Below are 25,608 nucleotides of genomic sequence, written 5' to 3'. Positions count from 1 at the left end.
TAAATATTACTCTATGCAACATACATATGTTAAATCCCCTCCCTTTATTTTCTTTTATTATTGTCCCATGAACATTATTTTCATTTATCAATTAAATATTAGTCTATCTAATATTAATAAATAAATCCACATTTGTTTCAAAAAAAAAAACAATTAGTCTCCTATGGTATTTCTGTCTTCTAAAATTGATACATCCCACTAGGAAACGTTAACAAAAAGAAAAATAATTAGTCTCCTATGGTATTTCTGTCTTCTAAGATTGATGCATCCCACTAGAAAATGTTAATTTATATTTCTCTCAATCCCCATTGAGCCACCAACAATGGAAGAAGCACTCCTTCATCCACCTTACTATGTCTCTTCATTTCTCTCATGTTTGTAACTTGATCATCCAAGCTGTCATTTCCTTAAGTCTCTCTATCTAACAATACACTATCACCACCACCCCTTCCACTTCTCATGATCTGTAGAACCCAACGCTCTATATATTTTGCTTAGTCGAAGCCATCGTAGCGTTACACACACTCTCGACTCCATTATTCCATTCGGTTCTGGTAGCTCCTTGCCTTCCCTCGCTATTTTGCTACTCTTAAATTTTGTCTTGCGTCACTGTGGCATGCAGGAAGAGCACCGTGAAGGATTGTTCCAGGTCTCTTCTCTTCAATGTTACACATTAATTCATTATGTTCTGATATTGACACTATGTTTGGTTCCTGCTTAATATTTTACTATTTGATACAACTATATTTGTACAACTATATTTCCAATTATCAACATTTCACACACAACTCCATTCCTCACATTTCATTTTAAAAAATATTTGCATAAATTTCACTTAGCCAAAGAGTCGATACAAAGTCGAATCACTTCACAAAATGATGCAGATTTTTTCCATTTTCTCCTAGAATAAAATTAAAGCGATCTTACCATACCAATTATGATTCCTCTTTTTATCAGTTTCATCAACTTGAATTTTTTATATGTACTTCAATTTTAGTATTTAATCATATCTTATATACAACCATGCCATATATCTCCAATGTTAAAATTGACTACAACTTCATATCTCCATCTTTTCAATACACTCAACTTCAACATTTTTATCCACAAATCCCACAGCAACGCGCGGGTATTCAACTAGTTTCTCTGACAAGCTAATGCCAAACACAAACAGGGGGGGCGACGGCTTCAGTTGGACCGATAAAACGTCTGTTTTCATGCCGTTCGATCTCATAAACGCCACGAATTCTGCTCGTTTTCTCCCTCTGAATGTTGAGATGAAACATCATATAAAATTAAACACCTAGTTAAATTTATTTGAGACTTGAGAGAAACAAACATGCCTTATTATAGTGGGCATTGGGCAAGAGGTACATCAGGCTTGGGAGGAGTGGATGAAGATGACCAAGTAACCAGATGTCCAGATCCCCTCCACAAGCTGTACATGAGCCCCGATCAGGGGTGGTGACACATCACACAAACACACACATATTAGCAACCTGTAAGCATCATGCTGCTTAAACTCGTCGGTTGATTATTTAGATAAGTCGATTTAGTAGTCCCGATGGCAGTAATCTGTATGGGCAAGTCCGCCATGGGAGCTCACAGCGCGAAGGGCTTGCGGTAGATGTCGAACATCTCCGAAGAGGACAGGTTTGTCTCCTGCAACACGAGTCACGCACGATTTGTCAGGAACAACAAGAAGGACAGGGAAGCTGCACGCGGTGGCCGGAGCCCTCACCTGCACGCCGCTGAAGTTGGCGACCTTGCGGACTGGGGCGCCGATGGGGCCCTGCAGGTCGCAGCTCCCGCCGCCGTTGGTCATGATGGCCTTCATGGTGGTGAGCAGGCGGCCGTAGGTGACCCCGCGCGGCTCGCACTCCACCGCCTTGATGAAGCTGTGCGTCATGGCCCCCACAGAAGCGCAGGCCTCCGGGTTCTGTAAGGATGGCCACCGATTGGGCTCGATCGAGTAAAATTAAGATTTCAGATGATGAGATGAGAGTGTGTTGGTACTAATGATCACTGACTGACCACGCTGAACTTGCTCTTGCCGTCGCTGTAGCCGCTGATGAGCACCGCCTGGCCGCCGCTGGTTCCCTTGCAGGCGCCCGACGGGGGGCGGTGGTCCTCCCACTGCCAGTTCCCGCTCCGGGACATGTGGCACAGGAAGGGGAGGTCGAGGACGGTGGCGCTGTGGCAGGCGTCGACGACGGCGTGGAGCTTGGCGCCGTGCACGAGCGGGCGCACCATGGCCTCGTTGATCTCGTCGTCCAGGATGGGGCCCTTCTGGAACGAGTCCATCGGGCAGATGGCCTCGTCGTAGCCGTCCGCCTCGTCGCCGTCCTCGTCGGGGACCTGCGCCCCCAGGCCGGAGAAGTGGAACACCAGGGAGTCGCCGTAGCTGCAGCCCTGCACCAGCCACTGCATCGCCATCCGGATGTTGTCCTTGGTCGGCAGCCTGAACGGGTCCTTCTGGTCATCTGCGTGCGTGCACCCGGCGGCCCGGTCGTCGATCGTCAGAGCACATAGATCATGGATCGGAGCTCCATCTCCATCATTATATTAAATAATTCTTGAGAGAAAAAAACATGGATCGCTAGCTATGCACTTGCCGGTGAGCATGATGATGCAGTCGCTGGGGAAGCAGAAGCGCTGGCAGAGGAGCTGCCTCATGCACTTGACGTCGTTGATGGGGCCCCTCAGCTCGCCGCAGCCGCGGCGCGTGCCGGCGTAGGTGATGCCGACCAGGACGGCGCGCTTCTTGCCGCGGGTGCACGGGAAGGCGGCCGCCGGCGGCGCCGCCGGCAGCGGGAGCCGCATGGAGCGCCGGATGCGCGTCACGCCGCAGCATTGCGCGCACTGGATGGCGCGCTCGCCGGGGGCCACGGTGAGGCACGCGCTGCAGTACTTGCAGCGGATCGTCGCCGGGGACCTTCCACCGCAGTTCATGGCGAAGCCGGGAGGCCGCGGCTGGAAGCTAGCTTGCTGGCTGTGCTCACTACGTACGCGTTGCTTCTTTGCTAGCTTGCCCTCACACTCCTGCGATTCTCCCCTTTATATAGCAAACCAAACCACTATTACCAGATGCTGGTGCCAAAAAATTATCCTCCTTTTCTAGAGAAGGTGGCTCATATATATATAATTGTTCTTGGTTATTGCTTCTGCGTTTTTATTCTCCACATATGCACACATGGTGGCTCATATATAATTGAGAAGTGGGGTCAAAAAGATTTGCATGAATTGATCTTTAAAGTGGGGCAATGATTTGAGTGGAAGTGGGCATATATTGTCTTGGTTGGATCATTTATTGTTTTTTCCCGGAATGTGGCATGATGCTTGTATCTTAGGCCCTGTTTGTTTTCATAGACTTTTTTTTTAAATTCTGTCACATTAAAAGGAATCTTACTATTTTAAAGTATTAAATAAAATCTATTATAATTTTTTTGATAGCTGAGTGCTAATTCGCGAGATGAATCTAATGAGCCTAGTTAATACATAATTTGCTAATGTGATGCTACAGTAACTATCCGCTAATCATGAATTAATATACCTCATTAGATTCATCTCGCTGTTTAACCCTAGGGTTCTGTAGTTAATTTTATAATTAACTTTTATTTAATACTTCTAAATACTAAGATTCTTTTTGATGTAATATAGACTAAAGTTTAGCCCCTGGAACCAAACAACCCCTTATACTAGTACTATGTGAATAGATGACCAAAGTTTCAATTTGAGATGGGCTAACCATGATTGCCAAGCCACCTATGATTCTACTAGGTGGACGCCATGGAAAAGAAGAGATTTTTTTTTTGAAATTCTTAAAAAAACAAAATATCTGACCGCCAATCAATATATGTAATCATCACCGATAATAAATTAATAATAGCATTGGATTTACTTTGTTTCTAAAAGTTACCCACCTATGCCATTATGAAGATTAGCCTAAAATAAACCCTTGTATCTATGTCTTAATTATCAACATATGCCAACCTAATTTAGTTCCAATATCTATAGCTTAATTTAGTTCCTATATCTATAGATTAATCTCACATCTGTCATTAAAGAAGAATTAGATCCAAATTAATTTAGATCTTTCAAATTTTAAGTCTATAAAATAGTACAGAAAAACTTAAGTCTATAAAATAGTACAGGTCACATCTACCCTAACTATCCTTCTTAATCTATTCTCCTTATTTAAATCAGACAGTTTATCATCCCAAAAGGACTAATCAGATATATGTGTACATCTGTCTATGTATAAATAGAGCTGCCGTCCTTTCCAAAAACAAAATTCAACGCTTTTGTGAGCATACCGTGGTGTTGAGTTAGATGACTGACACGAAAATAGAGATGGACTTACCAAGGCATTAGTCATGATTGTGATGTATACAAGTGAAATTATATTTACTCACAAAAGAGTTAAATATATTCAAATTATATGTATTATGGTGTATAAATAAAAACTCTACTTGCCTAATCAATCCGTTCTAAACTATAAGTTATTTTAGTTTTGTTCCAAGTTAAGCTTTTTATGTTTGATCAAATTTATAAAAAAATGCATAAATAGCTAAAATATAAAAAAAAGGTTCACTAAATAGACTAAAATATGTCTCGGTCCATATTTTTCACAAACTTTATCAAAATTAAATGAAATTTCTTTTAGAAAAAGATAAAACAAACTATAATTTAAAATAGAGGGAGTGTTAACTAGAGATATATAACTATAAATAACTTGTGCATTGCACGAGTTGATAGGCTAGTTTCGTTAATTAGGGAAAAGCTATACATATGCTTCAAAATTTATTGGTTTATTGTTTGGGTGACGGTATCACCGTTTGATTGCAATTTAGTCTTGTTCAGTTATGCAGAATTTATTTCGGAACAGAAATAATAGGTATAATAAGAAATTATCATCTTATAATATGTACAACAACATATTAGAATTTATTGTGGTTCTTCCCACCCGTCTTCATCCTTTACCCATGCGATTTTTATATTTTTATATTTTGTTTTTTACAAAAATATATTTTTGTTTTCGAAATTTATAGGAATATACCCCGGCCGCCCCGTTGCCGGGCGGCAAGGGTTTTTCTGCAAAAAGTTTTGCGGAAAATTTGTGCCCGGGCCCCTGGAGGACCGGTCGCCCGGCAGCGGGGCGGCCGGCCCCAGGCCGTTCGGCAGCGGGGCGGCTGGATCTGGCCGCCCGGCTGCGGGGCGACCACCTCCCATTCCCTTCTAAAAGGGCTGCCCCCTCATTTGGGCTGCCCCCCTCATTTGGTTCAAAAATTCCAGAAAAAATACTCGGTTCGTCGTAACACTATTTATACACTATATCATGGTCTAACAGTTCATTAGTACTGTAAAAGTGTGCTTGCATTGCAAGGTAGCATAGACGAAGTTTGAGTACGGAATATGAAAACCAAGACGACAGGTCCATAATGACAATAGAGAAACAAGTGGCAACAACTAACCACCCCTGCCATGCCGACCTCTCTTACGTTGTGCGTGTACGTGATTTGTAGGGTAGCTATGACGGTCCGGTGGCCTCACGTCTCTGACAGGACGGCGTAACAGAGCCACAGGTGTATGCAAGCTGGGATTATCATCCTGGGCAGACGTAGCAAACAATCGTGTAAAGTCGTCGAAGTTGGCCTTGTCGTTGTCTTGAGACCACCCTACAGATCACCAAAAATTTTTTTAAGCAACGTTCAATAGGTGAATGCAATTCCGTACAAATTATTGTGCGTACCCTGTGTTGGAGGTGGTGGATAGGAAGAAGCTCCTTCATATTCTCCTGGTGGCGGCATAGGGTGATACGAAGAAGGCCCTGCTCCGGTGAACTGTTGTGATCCTGAATGTAAATAATAACGTATGAGCCTTCGACCATAAAATATAAGCAAATAAAATTATGCACCACATATTTACCTAAAGTCCCTGCAGCTGGTGTCATAGAGGTAAACTGGGTTCCTTGAAATGGAGCCCCTTGCGAGGCACCTAGCCCTCCATAGGGTTGAGAACCGGGGTACCCGTATCTTGTGTGGAGTCGTATTTAAATACTGCCTACAAACATACGGATCGGTAGATATCACACCATACCTTCGTTCTGTCGGTGGTATGGAGGAGGCTGCTGCCATGCGGGACCACAAGGAACTGACGTCGACGCTTGCGACGATCCGTAGGAATCCTCGTACTCCGTCCGCGTACCAAAGGCCTGAAGGATGCCTCGGGCTCTATCACGTTGAGTGGTCCAGGCCTCGAGTTGCGCCGGCATGCTCATCGTAGACCCGCCATGAATCCTCATTACATTCAGTGAGCAATCTAATTCAAGCAACCTACACATTTCGAACTGCAACCAAGAAAACTTAGTACACAAATCTTAAAAGATCGAAAGTGCCGTCAACATTTACTCACTGCCCCAGCTAGTGCCTCATCCCTGTGTCGTGCATAGCCATCCTGCGAAGTCGCAACATGCGGCTGTGGATGCATGTCAGCATACGTCAAACGGCAATGAGTCTTTGGTTCATACCAGGTCAGGTACGCCTGAAACGAAGCCTCAGTGTGTGGACCGGTATCCTCAGCTAACTGCTTGTCTGCATCATCCCACGCAGCCACCCATGGTTGTAATTTAGTGACCCACATTGTCGAGAAAGGATGTCCAACCCTTGATAAACTGCACGTTAAATAGAAATTAGTTACACGTTATTAGTACATGGGAAAGACTGGCGTTGACCAAACTGCCTCATGACTCTGTCTGGGCAGTGGGCCTCAACTGCAACGTCGTACACCAAAGCTGCAGTAGTCATCCATAGGCCCTGGTCCTGTGTGCACACCGAATATATCCCAAGCGGTGCACGTGTAGCTATAGCCGAAGGACTGTATGGCTCCCACACAATATCTTCTGGGGTCAATTGATTAAATTTCGCAACAAACTCAAGATAAGACCGTCGGGTCTGTACATGTGCCCATGTTTTCAGTAAAAATAAAAATTATGTGTCCATAAGGAAGGTATTGAGGGAACAATGTATGATCATAGTATGCATAGAATACAAACTTTTATCGGGTCCATACCTGTCGAGAGTACCAGAGAGTCCCCATGGTGGGCCTGTCGTCCTCCGTGTCACCGTACATATCCGGCTTGTATGGTAACTGGTCAATCATGGGACGACCGATAGCAATCCTCTCGTAAGACCAAAGCTGTAGCAGAATTGGGCACCCCGTTAGGATAGCATTCCTATCATTCTGCCGTGATGCCTTGCAGAGTCCACGATATGTGCATACAAGAACCGCTGATCCCCAACTATATAAGGGTATGGCATCCTCATCTGCATCGGCGATCTCCTGTGCGTAGGGCACAAGCACCCTATCCACACAGTGGCCGTGTGAGTTGTTGAACATGATGTACCCAAACAACCACAGCAGGTATGCCTCGAGTGATCTAGCCACGCTGTACTCATCAGCATCGGCTGCCAACAGATCCGGCTGCAATGAAGTACGAACATTGAGAATAAGAAACACATAAGGTATTTCAAAGCCATAAAATGCATCAACACATCGTTTTGTAGGAACTTGTACCTAAAACTGTAGGAGCCATGATTTGGAAGGGCCTTTCGACTATGGGTGCTCATTGAAATCTTCAGGATCAATCGTGGTGGTAACACCTGCAAAATGTTGCTCAAGATCCTCCAGCCACGTAGAAGGTACCACGTGGGCCCGACAGCGTCTCCGGTGATAGGAAGACCAAGCAGCATCGCAACGTCCTGCAGAGTCGGTGCCATCTCCCCACAAGGGAGGTGGAACGTGTGTGTCTCAGGTCTCCATCTGTCAACGAGAGCTGAAAGTAGAGACATGTCTAGCTTCACCAAGGCACTCTCAGCAAGACGAGCCACAGTGAGAAGACCTGCCTCGCTCAGCCTGCATCATACAGTGCACAAACATTAGTACATTATATAACGAAATGTATAACGGATAAAAACAGAAAATAGATGACATATCACCTGGGCACCCATCGTGGGTCTACAGGAACCAACTCTGCAGGTGGACGTGGACGCAGCACGTTGAGTTGTTGGTGCTGAACCACAGCAAGGAAGGACCGGTGACCCGAGTCTATTGTTGGGTCCAGCAACGCAGGAGTAACCCCGGCCATACCTACCACGTAAGATCAAAACAATGCAATACAATCACACACATCTAAATTAAATAGTATCATCGTACAATACTATATGTCCATACATAATAAAATTATATTGTTACATGCTACCAGCTAGTTCAACTACACATACATACATAATAAAATTATATTGTTACATGCTACCATCTGGTTCAAATACATATCCATACATAACCGTACCTAAATCCTTAATCTAATACTAATCACTACTAACATTAATTAATCAGATTGCTAATGTACTGTATCAACGCTAATCACTACAAGTAACTACACATAAACTTGAAAACTATATTTTTACCTTAACCACTATAGTCTATTTCTAAAGTGTAGAAAATTTTGATTACCTGCAGTCGCCAGCTTGAAAATCTGGCAGGGCTTCGCCGCTTCTCCTCTCTCCCTCACCATTCCTCTCCCTCCCTCCTCTCTTTTCTTTTTTTCTGGATTTTTAGTGAGGCAAATGAGAGGTGGGGTGGCAGCCAAACCCTTATATAGTGGAGGGGGAGGCGGTCGCCCCGCAGCCGGGCGGCCTGGGGGCCGGCCGCCCCACTGCCGGGCGACCGGTCCGCCAGGGGTCCGGGCGCAAATTTTCCGCGAAACTTTTTGCAGAAAAGCCCCTGCCGCCCGGCAGCGGGGCGGCCAGCTGCCGGCCGCCCGACAGCGGGGCGGCCGGGGTATATTCCTGTAAATTTCGAAAATAAAAATATATTTTTGTAAAAAAACGAAATTGAAAAATAAAAAAATAAAAAAATCGCCTTTACCCATGACCGGTGGTGCTCTGCATTTTGGGCCCATCCGCCACACACCTCATCCTCCGCTGGCACACACCCCCAAACTCTAAAAACTGAATCCCTATCTCTGTGACGGCTGAAAGCGGCAATGCTTGCTGCTAGTAACGATGGGCTCATATCGGATATGGATGAAATCGGATCTGGATGTCATCTTTTACCACATTTTAATTCAAATACAAATATAGATATGAATCTTATCAGAAACAGATAGTTTGGATTCGGATTCAAATCCAGATATCTTGTCAATTCGAAACATAGCGCCATCGTGAATATCAATTTATTTTGTCAATGATTTTGCAGTAGACCAGAATCTTTATACAAGCAAGTAGAAAGTAAATGATTAGAAGATAGCTAATAAAATTAACATACTTATGTATGTATGGCTTTTATAATTAAATATATCAAACATATTTTAAATCTAAATTAATATTTAAATACTTAATAAATAATTTGACACATATAATATATTTTTATTTAATAAATTAAAATAATCAATATTTATTTCTATATCATTAATAATATTGTGATTAATATTATTATTCATCTAGCTTTAAAATAATTTAAATGGTGTACATCATTAAGTAATTAGCTATATAGATAAGTTTAAGATGACCTCACTAGTCATTTCTTCATTGCGATTACTGATATGGTTGGACATTCCACATTTATTTCGGATACAAATATGGAATCGTAGACAAAAAAAAGTTGAAAATTGGATTCGGATACATCCATGTTAGCGTTTTTGGCAGATACGAATCCGGATATCCATGTTAGCGTTTTTGGCAGAAACGAATCCGGATCATTCGGATGTTCAATCATCCATATCCATCCTTAGTTGCCAGTCTCCAAACTGATTTGTTGTTTTTAGGCATCTAGAGGGCAGGAGGTATCTGATTTCATTAAAAAGGATCACTTATTGTTTTGCTTTAACTATCTGTTTTTTTACATGAGTGAAATTTGTTCTGCTTATCCAAATTTGTGTCAAACCAGATTTGCTTTGAGATCGATTTACTTGTATCTAGTTGACAGGTAATACAACACGAGCATCGAAAGCGATAGAATTGTTAGCTTTCACTCAAAATGTATCTAGTGAAAGAATGTCAACTAACTATCAAACTGAACATTAGAAGTTCTAAAGTTTCTTCTTATGAAATAGACTGATGTGAACGGTGGAGATCTTAGGGGAATCATGTAATAGCGCTGTGATGCTTTCTGCATATATATACTCCAGATGACAAGTTGAAATGGGTACATGATTCTTTCTCCTTTCCCTTTTCCTCCCTTGAAATGGCTGCCAGATTCTGTTAAACACTGCGCGACTTGATTCTTCATCAAAATTTTAAAATATATTTCTTGAGAATGTGAAAAGGGATCCTACTATTGCATCTGTATGGACACTAAAAAAATTGTACAAATATAAGAAAGAAATAAATTATGCTAAAGGGCACTAGGGTTGTGTTTGAGTGGAAAATTGAAATATATATGAACCTTTGCACGTCTTGTGGATAACACTGTAGAGCCACCTAGAGCTTGTGTCGCGGGTTGCCATGTGCACCTGCCATGTAGAGGAATCTCTGGGTGTCACATGCAGTGCACGGACACACGGCTACACGGCACTCTGAAATCTTAGGGTGTGTTTTAGTTGGTGAAATTTTTTGGATTTTGGTACTGTAGCACATTTTGTTGTTACTTGATAAATAATGTCCAATCATGATCTAATTATACTTAAAAGATTCATCTCGTGCTAATTAATTAGACGGTGTAATTAATTATATTTTTTAGTTGTATTTAATGTTTCATGAAGATTCGATATGACATGTACTATGCAAATTGGAAACTAAACAGTGCCTTAGAATTTGTGTTCCAATTCGGTAGCCTTTTTTGACATCCATATCACAGTGACATGTGGGATCAATTGATCAGTCATTGGCTGGCATGCTGGCGCTAGACTCAGCTCCCCTGTATGTGTTATCATTCATCCGTCTTTTCTCCCCTGCTCTTGTTTCAAGGGACTTGCTGCATTTATGCTGTTTGGTACGTTCTTGTGAATTCCTGGAAACTTTTGATTTTCAGCAAACCTGCAACCGCAATACATTCGTTACTACTTTAATTTTGTACTTTATGTGCTCAGTCCTTTTGGATAGGTGGATAGTTTGCAACCGTCTTAGAAGATCTAGATGCAGAAGTTATAATCTAACATGTAATTCTCTCTGCCCGTCTTGTCAGTTTCCATTATTGTCGATTCGTTTGATTTTTTTTTCCAAGAAAAACAGCTCCTACTTATACTGCAAGAAGTTCTAGATATGATATACTCTTTTTCATGACATCATTTCAGTCAATAGCACTATAGCAGCTAGTAGTCCTAGCAGTGATACTGCAAGATAAAACAAGAGTTAGCAAAGTAATTCAAGTTCAAGCTAATCTAGTAAAACTTTTAACAGTGTTTAGGTTTAATATTTTTACAACAAATAATTTCAGCATGTGATAATCTTAGTTATTGAGCGTATTCATCTAAGCAATAACATAGTTATAATTTGGCAAAATATTATACTTTATTAGGCAATGCCATTGAGCATATTCATCTAAGCATATGTGTTCCATATCTTATCTGTTGCATGCAAGCTACCTGATTTTGATCATCATCCGAATCATTCCAAAAAGCAATGTCACATGTCTAGTTTCCTTATCTGATATATGCACTGGAATATGAGAAATCGTGTGCACAAGAGTTGTTGTTTCCGTGCTCTGAATCTATCTGTTTTTGGATGCTTATTTTTACTGTTTTTTTAGACAGAGAAGACATCTCAGCCTACTCCTTGACACTCAAGTCTGCATCCGTGGTGATCTCAATGGAAGCTCTCAACTACCTAACCGGTGGCCATGGCGTTTTGTACCTGTGGGTAACGGTAGAGAACTGTTTTCATTTTTCACTTGCAGTTTCTGTAATCTGGCAAGGTAGCTTGACTAAGCAAGTGCACAACTACATATTGGATGTCTACGATTCTCAAACTTATCTATTATCATTATCAGAAGCATTTTCACATATTTTAGTAGGCATTTAAATACTATTCAGATAGCCTTTTAAATGTTTAGGTAAAGCAATTTTTTAGCATTTCATATATCTTAGTATTTCATTATTTCCCAATAGGCAAATACATCAAATACTAGAAGCATTTCAATATTTTTCAGTAGACAAATACATCAAATACTAGAGGCATTTTCAGAACTAGGCAATAATATTGGTAGGAATTAGGCAAATTTTGTTCTTTGATAGTAATATGGGTTACAACAGGTATTTTTTCTGCAAAAGGTTACATGGGGCTTTTGCATGCTCAGCTGCAGAAGCTGATGAATCATCATGAGACAGCTGCTATAGCATAAAGTATTGTAATATGGATAGTTGGTGTACATGTAGGAGCAGTTGCATCAGCACAAATTGTTGTGCTTGCGCCACAGCTGCAACTGCATCATTAGATACTAAATCAACTAGCAGATGTTCACCATTCCTATCTCGTGATTGTACATGTTCATTATGTATTATATTCTTTTCTTAAAAGCATTGCAGGTCATGAAGGGAAGCAAATGTGTAGTCATTATTGGTGAATTGCTTGTAATGTAGTGTGAATGCACAAATATCATATCATAGTCTGCATATTAGAATTAATTATTTGCAAGATCCGAATTAGTTATGATAATTGCATTTGCAGGTCATATGGTTGTGTGTAGAGAATACAAATATTTGAAATTGTAATGGGTGTTAGTTAAGAAAACCAAATCAGGTTGCTTTTGTACAGAAAACTATGAGACAAAATAACTTAAAGTATAGATAAGGCTGCCAAAGGATTTGCGAGATGTTGCTTGACCAGAATTTATGAGCAGTTTAGGTGCAAATATGTATGCGTGCAGTGTGCAGTGTTTGAATTTTTTTAGACAAATTATGTACATCTCTGTGGAATTGTTAATTTTTCTGGATTACGTTTTGTTGGGGTGTGCGGTGGGGTGGCAGAAAATAGTATGCCTGCAGCGAGTGCGACATGAGGCTGATTGCTTAAAATACAAAGAAAGCAAATCAGTTTTTGCTTTCCTAAAACGGTGTGGCCGAACGACTAGCTAATTTACGACCGTAAATTAGCTGTGTCCTATAACTTATATCCATGACATCATTAATAACTCCAAAGTTTCGAACATATATAAATATATGGAATTTATAAGAAAGGCTAATTAAATATTGGATACTATATATAGGCAATGGTTATTTTTTTGGGATTAATAAATAGGTAATAATGGTTCTTACCAATTCAATTACAAAATCTATATCTATACTATAATCTATACTATAAAGGATAAAAGAATTGGATTGCTTTCTCACCAACATTAACCCAACCATCCCTCTAATAAATTCCCACTTGAAGGCCTATATGGAAGGGCTAGGTGTTTGACAGAATTTGGTGAAAGACAAAAACTACATAAAAAATTGTTTCTGCCAAAATTCGCTGTTTTTTTACACCACGGCGACGCATACCCGCCCGCTGTACCCGCCTCATCCTCGCGATGCCCCTAAAAAAAAAACGACGCCGCTTCCCCCGCCCGCCCCCCTGTAGTGCCGCCTCCCCGGCAACGCTCCCCTGACGCCGCGGCGCCGCGCCCCCTGCGACGACGCCCTACGAGGGGAGGCATCGTCCCCGACGCCGCCGCCCCCGACGCCGCGCCCACGATGCCGCCGCCCCCGCCACCGCGCCCCTGACGCGCCGCCGCTGCCCCCGACGTCGCGCCCCACACTGCCCAGGAGGCACCCTGCCACGCCGCCGCCCCCGATGTAGGTGCCTGCCTCCGCCGCCGCCGCAACCTGCTCAGATGACACCCTGCCACGCCGCCGGTGTCTGCCATCAACGTCCTGCTCAGCGTACGACGACGCCTACAATCTGTTCGACAAAATGTGGATCAAGGGCCGGAAGCCTACAAGCTGACGACGACGCCTACCACCTGAACTGAACTCTGCGTTGCCGGAAGGCCGGAGCAGCCTTCATCACCTGCAAAGAAGCTGGGCTTGGTGGGGCTTCACGAACAGGGCGTGCGGGGAGCAACTCGCCGGCGGCTGGACCACCTATCTCTTCACTGTTGCCGGTGAGGCCATCAACAGCTAGACCCGCACCACGGCAACTCCTTTGAGATGACCGGCAAGGTATGCTTGCTTGCTTCGGCCCCCTCTCTCCCGTTCATTCCCTCAAGCCCGCTTGGGTCCCGTATGGAAATCATTTATTTGCTGCTAGATTGGTAAATCTGGGGTAACAATTAGGACATAATCACTTGTCTACTGATTAGACATGTATGTGATTCTTCTAACAGCAACATTGATGTGTCTTGGTGCCTTGTCCTATGATACGGAGATCATTGTTGAAATGATTGGTTTTGCAGTTAATTCAAGTTTGAGTTCAAATGATTGCTAACTACTAATTCTTTGTCACCTCTGCTTCCATGGATGCTTGTATGAAATAAATTGTAATGTACATCTCTGTTTCATGTTCATTTGAATATTGTAGAAATTAGTTGGGAATTTTTTACTCTGGTTGCACGCAATTAAAAAGAACCAATTGCAATTGAGCCCATGACTAACTGAATGTACTTTGTAGGCACATCTAAGACAAGACGAAGTGGAGGATTTGAGTTTTTGGTTGCAAGGGGCATCCACCGTGACTCTGTGCATCTGATTAATGGCTCCACCATAAATCTTTGAATTAAATTTACTGCATACATGGCATTTCAAAAAATTGTAGGAATTACAGCTCTAGACTGATAATCAATGAACAGAAGGGCATGCTGTGCTGCTAATCAAGTTGCCCGGTGCTTCTGCAGCCTCCTCATGGTAGATATGGTGGCCAGCTTTCTTCTAATTGACCATGCCTGTGTCAAAGGCTCGGTCATCCAGATTTTAATCTCAGCTACTCTAGCCTCCGTGGTAAGACTCCACCGTTCCTTTATTTATTTTACAGAAGGGATGCAATTGTACTGCTCATCATGTTAGATGACCAAATACTAATAATTAGTTTTATTTATGTACTTTCCAGTCTAGACTTGAATATATTTCGATCCGCAACACAGGCTGACTAACAAGTGAAGTGCAGTGAATCCCTTTTCCCTACCATCCATCATATTCATAGTTTTTTTTCCTATTTTATAATTGAATAATTCATTTTTTTTGTAATTCCTAATTGTGCAGCAAGTTGTGCTTTTGTGGCTCCGATGAACTTCTATGTAGCTGTGTACACATCTAAAAAAGATTCAGTACATGTTTTGGTGCTTAAGGGCTGCTATGATAATTGAAAGAATCCTTCTTATTTGTGCAAACTAATTTAAATTAGGTATTACATCCATTTTTTGAGATTCAATACATGTTTTGATGCATCTGTAGCTCGATTTGGCGAACGTTTATTTGAATTTTGTGAATATGTAGTTTGTTTTGGTGGATAATAGTTCGATTTGGTTATCGCGCTGCTGGTCAGCTAAGCTTATTCAGAGTGGACCTTATTTCACCATAGATGGATGTTAGTGGAGTCAAGGGCCTATTGGGCCTTAGCCCATTAGAATTAATTAGTCGCTTGCTTAGGGGTCAAGTAAACCTCTCTATATAAGAAGAGGAGATGTATCAATCTAATAAAGCAAGAGATTAGATGGAAATCCCTTCTCTCTTGCCGGCCGTGGGCAAAGCCCCGCGGCCGGCGTTTCCAACGCCCCTACAGCCCTAGCCACCGCCACGATCCAATCTGTGAACAGTACCCGGGGGTACTGTAGCCCCGCGGGTTCTATAGCGCGCCAGCAGCCACCGCTCTCTCCCTCTCTCACGATCTCAATCCTAACAACAGCCATAACAATCTGGTATCAGCTATGCCAGGCGACGAAGCGAAGGCCCCTCCACCACCGACCATTGAAGGACTGGCGGCCATGATGACCAAGGTCCTCAGCCGCCTAGACGCCTTGGTCGACATCAAGGCGCGCCTGACGGCGGTGGAGTCGCTGCGCGCACCGACATCCACCGCGCCCTTCTCCTACGGGATGCCGGGGTATGGATCTACTTCGTTGGGGAGCCCTTCCTTCACGGCCGCCGCCACCATGGCCACGACCACCTTCCTGTCGTTCACCGCCCCCAGCCCCGTGCCAGGTTCCGCTGCAGATGTGCGACTCCCAAAGGCAAGAGCGTCTTCTGCAGCGATTGTTCCATCATTCACCAAGGATCTGTGCGCCGACACAAGGGTTACAATAGTCCAGATACAAGCCGCTCTCCAGAAGATGATACAACTTGAGCGAAAGAGAGAGGCGGCCGTGCACCTACAAGCGGCAACACGCAAGTTCTTGGCGCGACGGCTCGTCCGCGTGATGCGCAAGGAGCAACAGGACCAAGCGGCTTCATTCATCCAGGCGGTAGTGCGGCTGCAGGCTGCAGCATGCCGTCTCCTTGCGCGGAGACGACTACAGGAGATGCGCCGGAAGATGCACGAGGCAGCCTTGATGGCGGTTGACCGCTGGTACTGTTCAAAGATTGGATCGTGGCGGTGGCTAGGGCTGCAGGGGCGCTGGAAACACCGACCGCGGGGCTTCGCCCACGACCGGCAAGAGAGAAGAGGTTTCCTTCTAATCTCTTGCTTGATTAGATTGATACATCTCCTCTCCTTATATAGAGAGGTTTATCTGACCCCTAAGCAAGCAACTAATTAACCCTAATGGGCTAAGGCCCAATAGGCCCTTGACTCCTCTAACACTACACCCCACCTGGACATGCAACTCGTCCTCGAGCTGCAACCTAACAATGACTCTACCAGACACAAATCGAACACCTAAGAACCAACCTTTTACATCTCGGCTTATTTTAAATAAACTGTGGCTCTTTATTTTTGAGTCCTAGAGATACGACGGACATCCTCCGCATGATGGATCTGCACGTATGTCGCCGCCTGGATCCCATGGAGACCATCGGAACGAGAGGGGTGCACGGGTACGGCCACTTGGAATTAATCGGGATTGCGACCAGCGGAGACGTCCTCGCGGCGGCCGGTAGCAAAAAGCGGTGGCGCTAGGCAGTGCATCTCCGCCTGCGGCAAAGAGGAAACCGCCTCCCCTATCGCCGCTGCCGCAGAGTTGGAGTTCGCCGATCGCGGAAACAACACCTTGCTCACGTATGAAGACAACAGAACATCAGCGTGATTGCTGGTGGCCGTCTGACTGGGAGAGGATGCGCTCCCCTTTGCCAAGGTCGACCGCCAGGCTGCCTCGTGCATCTTCCGGCGCATCTCCTGTAGCCGTCTCCGCGCCAGGAGACGGCGTGCTGCAGCCGCACTGCCGCCTGGATGAATGAAGCCGCTTGGTCCTGTTGCTCCTTGCGCATCACGCGGACGAGCCGTCGCGCCAAGAACTTGCGCGTTGCCGCTTGTAGGTGCACGACCGCCTCTCTCTTTCGCTCAAGTTGTATCATCTCCTGGAGAGCGGCTTGTATCTGGACTATTGTAACCCTTATGTCGGCGCACAGATCCTTGGTGAATGATGGAACAATGGCTGCAGGAGACGCTCTTGCCTTTGGGAGTCGCACATCTGCAGCGGAACCTGGCACGGGGCTGGGGGCGGTGAACGACGGGAAGGCGGTCGTGGCCATGGTGGCGGCGGCCGTGAAGGAAGGGCTCCCCAGCGAAGTAGATCCATACCCCGGCATCCCGTAGGAAAAGGGCGCGGTGGATGTCGGTGCGCGCAGCGACTCCACCACCGTCAGGCGCGCCTTGATGCCGTCCAAGGCGTCCAGGCAGCTGAGGACCTTGGTCATCATGGCCGCCAGTCCTTCAATGGTCGGCGGTGGAGGGGCCTTCGCTTCGTCGCCTGGCATAGCTGATACCAGGTTGTTATAGCTGATACAGTCTGCGGCCGGCGTTTACTGTTCACAGATTGGATCGTGGCGGTGGCTAGGGCTGCAGGGACGCTGGAAACGCCAGCCGCGGGGCTTTGCCCACGGCCGGCCCCGCGGCCGGCAAGAGAGAAGGGATTTCCTTCTAATCTCTTGCTTTATTAGATTGATACATCTCCTCTCCTTATATAGAGAGGTTTACTTGACCCCTAAGCAAGCGACTAATTAACCCTAATGGGCTAAGGCCCAATAGGCTCTTGACTCCTCTAACACGCGGGTACTGTAGCACCATGGGTACTGTAGCACGACAGCAGCCACTGCCCTCTCCCTCTCTCATGATCTCAATCCCAACAACAGCCATAACACTGGACTTGGCCATCAAACGCCCATTTGCACTTGAGGATGTTAATTGTTGTTTCTTAATTGTTTTGGCAGCGCTGATTCCAGCAACACGATGTGTTGTTATGGGTGGGGGGGTGTCAGAAGGAGCATAGTGGCAGCGCTCGTCACTCAAGTTCTACCGGATCATGAATTTCTTTGAGCAATTGTTATTTTACTTGGTTGCGTTGCGAAAGAAGTGAGTACGAAGCAATTAGTTTCTTTGGCCATTAGTTTAAATATAATGCTGAATTTTACTTTGAGCAAGTGTTATTGTTTTGCTCGACACGTGCCTTACTTGTTTACTTATGTTTGAATTATTTATTTAATCTTAGCCTTGTATATCACACCATCTACATTTGGGTTTGATGTTTTATTTTTGATAAAATGGTCGCGTTAAAATGTTTCTTATGGAGCAGCACATTCACTTGATCAAATAGTGTGAGAATAGACATCAGATGAGATGACTACAACATGTGCATACAAACTGACCAGCATAGAGATTTGCATATATTTTGACATTGATCTTTTGACATGCTTTATGCAGTTCATGGCCGCTCTAAGAGGTCTCTCACTCTCCAATGCTGGGCGCAGTGGAAAGCAAGGTTAGAAACTGAATCACACACAGTAATCATAGTTTATTTGCCATTTAGATAAGATGCATATTTCATTTGGTTAAAAAAATAAAATCCTTTATCAGTGAATGAGATAACAATTTACAAATATAATAATATGCAAATCGAAGAGAGGTAAGATATGTAAATTGTCTGCTTCAATTATGGTGTACTACTTTATTATTTTCTATTTCTTGGCAATAAAAGCACAGTAGTAATTGTATTATATTTCGTCAAATGTTTTACTTGATCTCTACCTCAATAAGTGAAATGGACGAAAATTTACTTTCTTTGATGCAGCGAACAACTATATTGGGAGGAGGAACTATATACACAACATTTATTCTATCCTATTTACTCAACATTTATTATACTTCCCAAAGCTTCTAGAGTTTGGCAAGTGCTAATTTGCTGTTGCTGACTTGCATTGGATGCTGGTTATAGAGGGGAGGTGCTGACCACCATGGTGATGAGAAGAAGATTATTGTATTCCAGGAATTGATTTGAAGTGCCTAAAAAAGCAATTGATTTGAAGTGCCTAAAAAAGCATCTAATCACATAGTAGTCTTGGGGTTTGAGAAATACAAAAGAAATATCAATTTCTTGTGGTTACTTTTTCTTTTGGAAAAATGTAGTAGTGCTTCATCACTGTTTGTTGAATAATTGATAATTGATACTTAAGGTTTGCGTATATTCTAGAATATTTGAACATCCATTGCATTCCTGACCAACGAGTTGGATGAGAGCTGTTTCTTAATATTCTCCTTGGTGATTAGTAATTTAGTTTTTTTAGGGAGGATTATTAATTTAGTTGGTATTCTAGATTTCATAGACCACAACACCATGGTCCATGGTCCATGGTGCACTATCAAAATAGAACTATGGAATTTTGAGATTGATGATGAATTGTTGAAAAATAGATTGTGTTAGGTAGATTATTTATGGTGTATTCTTATGCGTTGCTTGGCTGGTAGAATAAAATAGAGATGGATAGATGGAGAGGGAAGGAGAGGAACATAGAAAAATCATAGGGTATCGAGTTAATCTAACAACTTAAGTCTTAACAAAAGCTAGAATGGAATGCAATATTCTGAGATTAAGTTTGGTTATTCCTAATTTAAGGTGGAAGGTTCAATATCAAAGATGTCAATATATCTTTTTCCTTACTATAAAGAGCAAGGCCCCAAAATAATAAGGATATATAATCAATGTTGCTTTCCTATGGTTGGTTGCTGATTGGACTTGATTGCTCTGAGCAAGTATGGAATATATATTGCTTATTACTCTTTCAGTGGAGATGATCGGTGAAATCCCTTATAACATGGACTACAATAGAGGCTATGTACATTGATATATATGACATTTATTTATGATATCCTTTTAATTATTGATACTACTTTTAAACACGTGCATCCCAACTAGTATAAATAAGAGCAGAACAGGGCCTGGGCTACGGCTGCGATCATGCTTCAAGATAGCCCATAGGAGGCATGGTAGTAGCCCACTAAAATACACGATCCATGACCGGGAAACTGGACCTGTGTATGTGCCTAGGCCATGGCTGTAGTTGATCCAGGCCCCAGATCAGCCCCAAAGCATGCAACAAGAAGCTACCATTGGAGCAACAAAACAGTGGACGGTCTGTTTTTTTGTAGTGATTTAAATTATTGAGTATATCTCGAATCCTCATGAAAAACATTACTTGCGAATCGTTAAAGGAATGAACTGCGAAAACCAAAATCAACAAGATGTGCGGCTGCACTGAAGCTGCAAACTTCTGAACATGGGTTGAATCTGGTGGTTTCTTGACACAGGAAAAACATAAAACTTCTTGAGATTGAGTAAAGATCTGAGTCTGACATTTTGTTTTTGGATTGAAAATGTCAAATTCAGTACATAAATCTGACTTCAAATTCATGCAAATGTACTACTACGACTACTATATGTCGTGCTGTTGTGTGACGATTTTCAATCTCAAGAAGATTATCAAAAGTACCAGTGTACCACAAATGGAATCAAATCACATGAAATTTGGCATCCATAAAAGTTCTGAATCTGACTTCTTGAGACCTCTTGCATGCATATCCAGATCAGAAAACAGAAGTTTGTTTACATGACTGCACAACATAGAGCAGTACATTTTCATGTAGTTTGATTTCAGTTTGCATACATAGCTGCATAAGTCTCACAGCTTATGATGCCTTTGTGTTTGAGATGCAGCAGCATATATAAGAGACAACAGTGGGAGAGGTGTAGAAAGGCAGAGGAGGCACGTATGACCAACCAAGCCCTCCACGACCTATGAGCTAGCTACGTTGTTTTCTTGATAATCATTGCAGGGGACACGTCACGCTCTTTCAGACGAAGCTTCAGAGCTAAACGCGTGTCGACCGATTATTCCGTGACTACGACGATACATATTATGAAGTGTCACGTTCTGGAAGCACAGCCACCAATGGTGCTCATCACAGGACGAAGGGCTTGCGGTAGATGTCGAACATCTCCGAAGACGACAGGTTAGGCTCCTGCAGCATCATACCAACGGCAGAAGGGAAAAACTTCGTGAGGGCACGGAGAGGTAGCATCGTGGATCCGATCGAGAGGCTATTGTCGGACAAGATCGTCGGAGCCCATCACTACTCACCTGCACGCCGCTGAAGTTGGCGACCTGGTGGTGTTGCATCGGCGCGCCGATGGGTCCCTGCAGGTCGTCGTAGCCCCCGCCGCCGCCGCACTTCATGATGGTCCTCATGGAGGTGAGCAGGCGGCCGTATGTGACCCCGCGCGGCTCGCACTCCACCGCCCGGACGAAGCTGTGCGTCATGGCCCCGACGGATCCGTAGGCGTCCGGCATCTGCGTGCCCGAGCGGATTAGGAAGATGATCGGAGGTTGAATTGTTAACCGGAAGCAAGACAACATTGGGCATCACCGACCACGGCGAAGTTGCTCTTGCCGTCGCTGTAGCCGCTGAAGAGCACGGCCTGGCCGCCGCTGGTGCCCTTCCAGGCGCCCGAGGGGGGGCGCTGGTCCTCCCACTGCCAGTAGCCGTTCCGGGCGACGCGGCAGAGGAAGGGGAGGTCGAGGACGGTGGCGCTGTAGGAGGCGTCCACGACTGCGTGGAGCCGGACGCCGTGCACGAGCGGGCGCACGATGGCCTCGTTGATCTCGTCGTCCAGGATGGGGCCCCTCTGGAAGGCGTCCATCGGGCAGAGGGCCTCGTCGTACCCGTCCACCTCGTCGCCGTCGTCGTCGGCCACCTGCGCGCCGATGCCGGAGAAGTGGAACACCAGGGAGTCGCCGTAGCTGCAGCCCTGCACCAGCCACTGCATCGCCATCCGGATGTTGTCCTTGGTCGGCAGCCTGAACGGGTCCCTCTGGTCATCTGCAGCCATGATCGCACCACGATCAAGATGATCATGGGTCAGATTTCTTTGAGATCGAGAGAGAGAGAGAGAGAGAGAGAGAGAGAGAGAGAGAGAGAGAGAGAGAGAGAGAGAGAGAGAGAGAGAGAGAGAGAGAGAGAGAGAGAGAGAGAGAGAGAAACACATGGGATGGGAGGGCGATTATTAATCAATAATCACTTACCAGTGAGCATGATGATGCACTCGGCGGGGAAGCCGAAGCGCTGGCAGAGGAGGTTCCTCATGCACTTGACGTCGTTGATGGGGCCCCTGAGCTCGCCGCAGCCGCGGCGCATGCCGCCGGCGTAGGTGATGCCGACCAGGACGGCGCGCTTCTTGCCGCGGGCGCGCTGGAACGGCGCCGTCAGGGGCCCCATGACCGGCAGCGGGATGCGGTCGGCGCGCCGGATGCGCGTCACGCAGTTGCAGTGCGCGCACTGGATGGCGCGCTCGCCGGGGATCACGCTGAGCGGCGCCCGGCAGTACTTGCACGGGATCGTCGCCGTCCCATGGCCGCCATGGGGCCGCCCACCGAAGTTACTCATGGCCGGGAGCGCTGGGGCCGGGGCTAGCTTGCGTTCCCTAGCTAGGCTGCTGCTTCTTGCTCTGGCTTGAGCTCACCTCTCACCTCCCCCGCGGCCCTTTATATAGGCAAAGGAACTGATACTGTTACCAGATACCAATGCCAGAGATTTTAGTAGTGGTGACCTTGACAGGGAGGAAGAAGGCATTTTAGTGGATGTGGGCATATATTGTCTTCGCCAGAACATTTCTGCTGCACACTGCAAAAACACAAAAAAAAAATCACGCCTTTTTTAAATGAAAAAACACAAAAAATCCGAGGAAAGAATATTTTGCTGCTGCTACGCTTCCTTGTGTTTGCTAGCACGATTGATTCTAACCTTCGAATTACATCCAGATGTGATCCAAATACACAGGAGAGTTGCACGTCTTCACAACGAGAAGACTAATTTTGCTAAAATGTTACATACTAAGTAGGCTACTGCAGCGGATCTTATATTAGTTCCCTAGGAATGATAATTTGCTGACGAGTAAAATGCATTTTCGGTCCTTAAACTTGGCTCGTAGTGTCATCTAGATTACTAAACTTCAAAAATGCACATTTAGGTTCACAATTAGTAAGTTTGTGAATCTAAATATGCATTTTGGAAGTTTATGGATCTTGATGACACTATGAGCCAAGTTTGAGGACCAGCCAGCCGTACATTTTACTCAACTATGACCATCTTTAGAGCAACTCTAAAAGCTCCCTTAAAATTACCCCAAAACCAAATTTAGAGGGAAAAACAAAAAAAAATTAACCTCCAACAGTTCCCCTATACTTGCCGCAAAAATACGTGCTCCTGTATCCATCCTCCGGTGCCGCGCATATTTGCGTGTGCATGCTCTTCCCCCAATCGGCCTATCCACCAGTGCCTTTCTCGCGCAGTGCACAAATCCGGTGATCAGATGGACCCTGTGTGGCGAAGTGGAGCCAACAAGGGGTCCACGTGATGACGTGGTGAGTTTTGAAATATTGGGAAGTTTTTTATTAGGAATCTGCTGTGGGATGATATAATTTTGGGGAAATAAATTTTTAGTAGAGCCCCCAATGAATACTTTTGGGGAAGATTTTTTGAGAAGACTCGTGGAGTTGCTCTTAGTTCATAAAAAATTTCCTACAGTATATGTCACATTAAATCTTTGAACACATGCATAGAACATTAAATATAGTTGAAACAAATAACTAATTACACAGTATCACTGTGTCGTACGAGATGAATCTTTTAAGCTTAATTAGTCTATAATTAGACATTAATTGTCAAATAACAACGAAACGTGCTACAATACCAAAATTCAATTTTTTTTCGTTGTATTTCATCTAACATCTCTCTCCCTCTAAAGGAATCGAACGATGTGACGCGTGATGTTGTATGTACGTGTATATCAGTGCATACTCCAGATGACAAGTTGAAACGGGAACGTGATTCTCCCTCCCCTTCTTCTCTCGAGGAAACGGTTGCATGATTTGTGATGTGAGTGTGATACTACGACTCGCGTCTCATCCTTTTGTGGGAAATTCGTTCACAGCCTGAACGGAACCCGACACGTTGTTCCTCTGCAGGGGAAGACCGATCTCCTGGCTCTCTCGACGCAGAACGAGATGCCTTTTTATTATGTCCGTGGTGATCCGGGAGCTGTCATTTTGTGACGGAATATGTGCGCAAGGCAAGCCCACGTGGAACGCGACGATATGAATATGATTGGTGCGCACGCGAACCTCGACCATAGCGATCATCTTAGCTTATTCCCCGGCCATCATCTAGATAAGAGGCGTGCCGACACACCACACTACCACAGGCGAGCCAGAAGCGAACGAAGGGGATCGGGGGGGGGGGGGGGGGGGGGGGGGGAGAGATGCATGCATGCTGGAGATAGGAGGGAATCGATCGGCCGGCGATAGATACTGCGTGGTTTGTGGTCCGACGTGGTACGTATCATTCCCGTCGTTCCATACTGCCTCTTTTTTTTTTGGCTGACGACTTCATCATTCGCCATGCCGTCCGGCGAGATGGGGAGGAATATGCACCCACCGCCGGGCGCCGCCCGGCTGGGCCACCTGCCTGATATGGCCGCAGCGGCATCCGCATCTCCGGCACCGGCCCACCCGAGTTGGCCGCCGAACCGAATGTCCGCCTGCCAAACCATTGCTATCCAGAGGTGCACGGTTCCTGCCTGATGACCGGAATTTGCATTGGAATCCTCACCTGCGCCGTCGCCGTCGCTCCTCGGCTAGCTGCCCGGCGTCATCTTTGACGTGGCCGGCGGGCATATCTACCGCCGCGCACTGGCCTGCTCCGGCGGGAGGTAGCGCCGGGGCAACGCGAGTTGTTCTGGACCGCGGACAGGGACGGCCGGGCCGGCCCCGCGCGGGGAACAGGAGCAGCCGCCGGCGTGGAGCTCCTGCAATAGTGGGCCGGGCGCGCGTGCGTGTTGGGCCGTGTCTGGCCCGCGCTCTCACAGAAAATTCAGCGGCGCGCGCGGACCGAGCAAAAAAAAAAAAGGAAGTCGAGGCCTGGGAGAAAGCAAAGGCAGGCCCTAATTGGACCTTGGTCGCAAAAATCTGGCGGCCCAGAAGAAACCTCCTCAAGCTAATTAGACGTGCCTCAATGAATGCTTTCCTTTTCAGCGCGTGAAATATGGATAAACTGCTTGGATGTGCTAAAATTGGAGCAAGTTTAGCTCTAGCCTCTAGATATGCTAATGGAACGGAAAATAACCACAAGGGCTACTGAGAGCTGGTAACCAAAGGGCTACTGTATTCTAATGACCAATTAGACATCATCTCTGTAATTAGATCAGCAATTATCC

The 25,608-nt window shown here is 45.1% G+C and overlaps 1 protein-coding gene and 2 long non-coding RNA genes across 8 annotated transcripts; 1 reads left to right on the top strand and 2 right to left on the bottom strand.

The window, feature by feature from the left end:
- Window positions 1-1,290: 1,290 nt before the first annotated feature.
- LOC120652166 (metacaspase-1-like) lies at window positions 1,291-22,866 on the bottom strand. 4 transcript variants are annotated; one of them, XM_039929909.1, is made up of 4 exons: window positions 22,421-22,865; window positions 2,035-2,483; window positions 1,742-1,939; window positions 1,291-1,662 (listed from the first exon to the last, which is right to left on the bottom strand). In XM_039929909.1, exons 1-4 carry the CDS (start codon window positions 22,779-22,781, stop codon window positions 1,603-1,605), a joined length of 1,068 nt encoding a protein of 355 aa, XP_039785843.1. In that variant the 5' UTR covers window positions 22,782-22,865; the 3' UTR covers window positions 1,291-1,602. The 4 variants fall into 4 exon arrangements, with proteins under 4 accessions (XP_039785843.1, XP_039785844.1, XP_039785842.1 ...); XM_039929910.1 differs by lacking the exon at window positions 22,421-22,865 and adding an exon at window positions 2,616-3,040; XM_039929908.1 differs by lacking the exons at window positions 1,291-1,662; window positions 1,742-1,939; window positions 2,035-2,483 and adding exons at window positions 20,855-21,359; window positions 21,479-21,688; window positions 21,769-22,217 and having other exon boundaries at window positions 22,421-22,866.
- On the bottom strand, window positions 7,716-8,570 carry LOC120652170. Its single transcript, XR_005666477.1, has 3 exons — window positions 8,515-8,570; window positions 7,998-8,148; window positions 7,716-7,914 (listed from the first exon to the last, which is right to left on the bottom strand). It is a non-coding gene; the product is annotated as an uncharacterized LOC120652170 (long non-coding RNA).
- On the top strand, window positions 13,534-19,565 carry LOC120652169. 3 transcript variants are annotated; one of them, XR_005666476.1, is made up of 7 exons: window positions 13,534-14,140; window positions 14,589-14,914; window positions 15,024-15,069; window positions 15,176-15,317; window positions 18,278-18,419; window positions 18,768-18,825; window positions 19,279-19,565. It is a non-coding gene; the product is annotated as an uncharacterized LOC120652169 (long non-coding RNA). The 3 variants fall into 3 exon arrangements; XR_005666474.1 differs by lacking the exons at window positions 15,024-15,069; window positions 15,176-15,317 and having other exon boundaries at window positions 13,539-14,140; XR_005666475.1 differs by lacking the exons at window positions 15,024-15,069; window positions 15,176-15,317 and having other exon boundaries at window positions 13,539-14,140; window positions 19,135-19,565.
- Window positions 22,867-25,608: the final 2,742 nt, after the last annotated feature.

This window comes from Panicum virgatum, chromosome 9K (genome assembly GCF_016808335.1).
Source record: "Panicum virgatum strain AP13 chromosome 9K, P.virgatum_v5, whole genome shotgun sequence".
Taxonomy (NCBI): domain Eukaryota; kingdom Viridiplantae; phylum Streptophyta; class Magnoliopsida; order Poales; family Poaceae; genus Panicum; species Panicum virgatum.
The sequence above is the reverse complement of the archived record's forward strand: the minus strand, read 5'-3'. Positions and strand labels throughout refer to the sequence as shown.

Excerpts from the sequence above, each read along its gene's own strand:
- LOC120652166 (XM_039929906.1), bottom strand. The coding sequence starts at position 22,781 with ATGAGTAACTTCGGTGGGCGGCCCCATGGCGGCCATGGGACGGCGACG. Across the intron at positions 22,218-22,420 it reads GTGCATCATCATGCTCACTG|ATGACCAGAGGGACCCGTTC; the intron begins GTAAGTGATTAT and ends TCATGGCTGCAG. Across the intron at positions 21,689-21,768 it reads GCAAGAGCAACTTCGCCGTG|ATGCCGGACGCCTACGGATC; the intron begins GTCGGTGATGCC and ends TCGGGCACGCAG.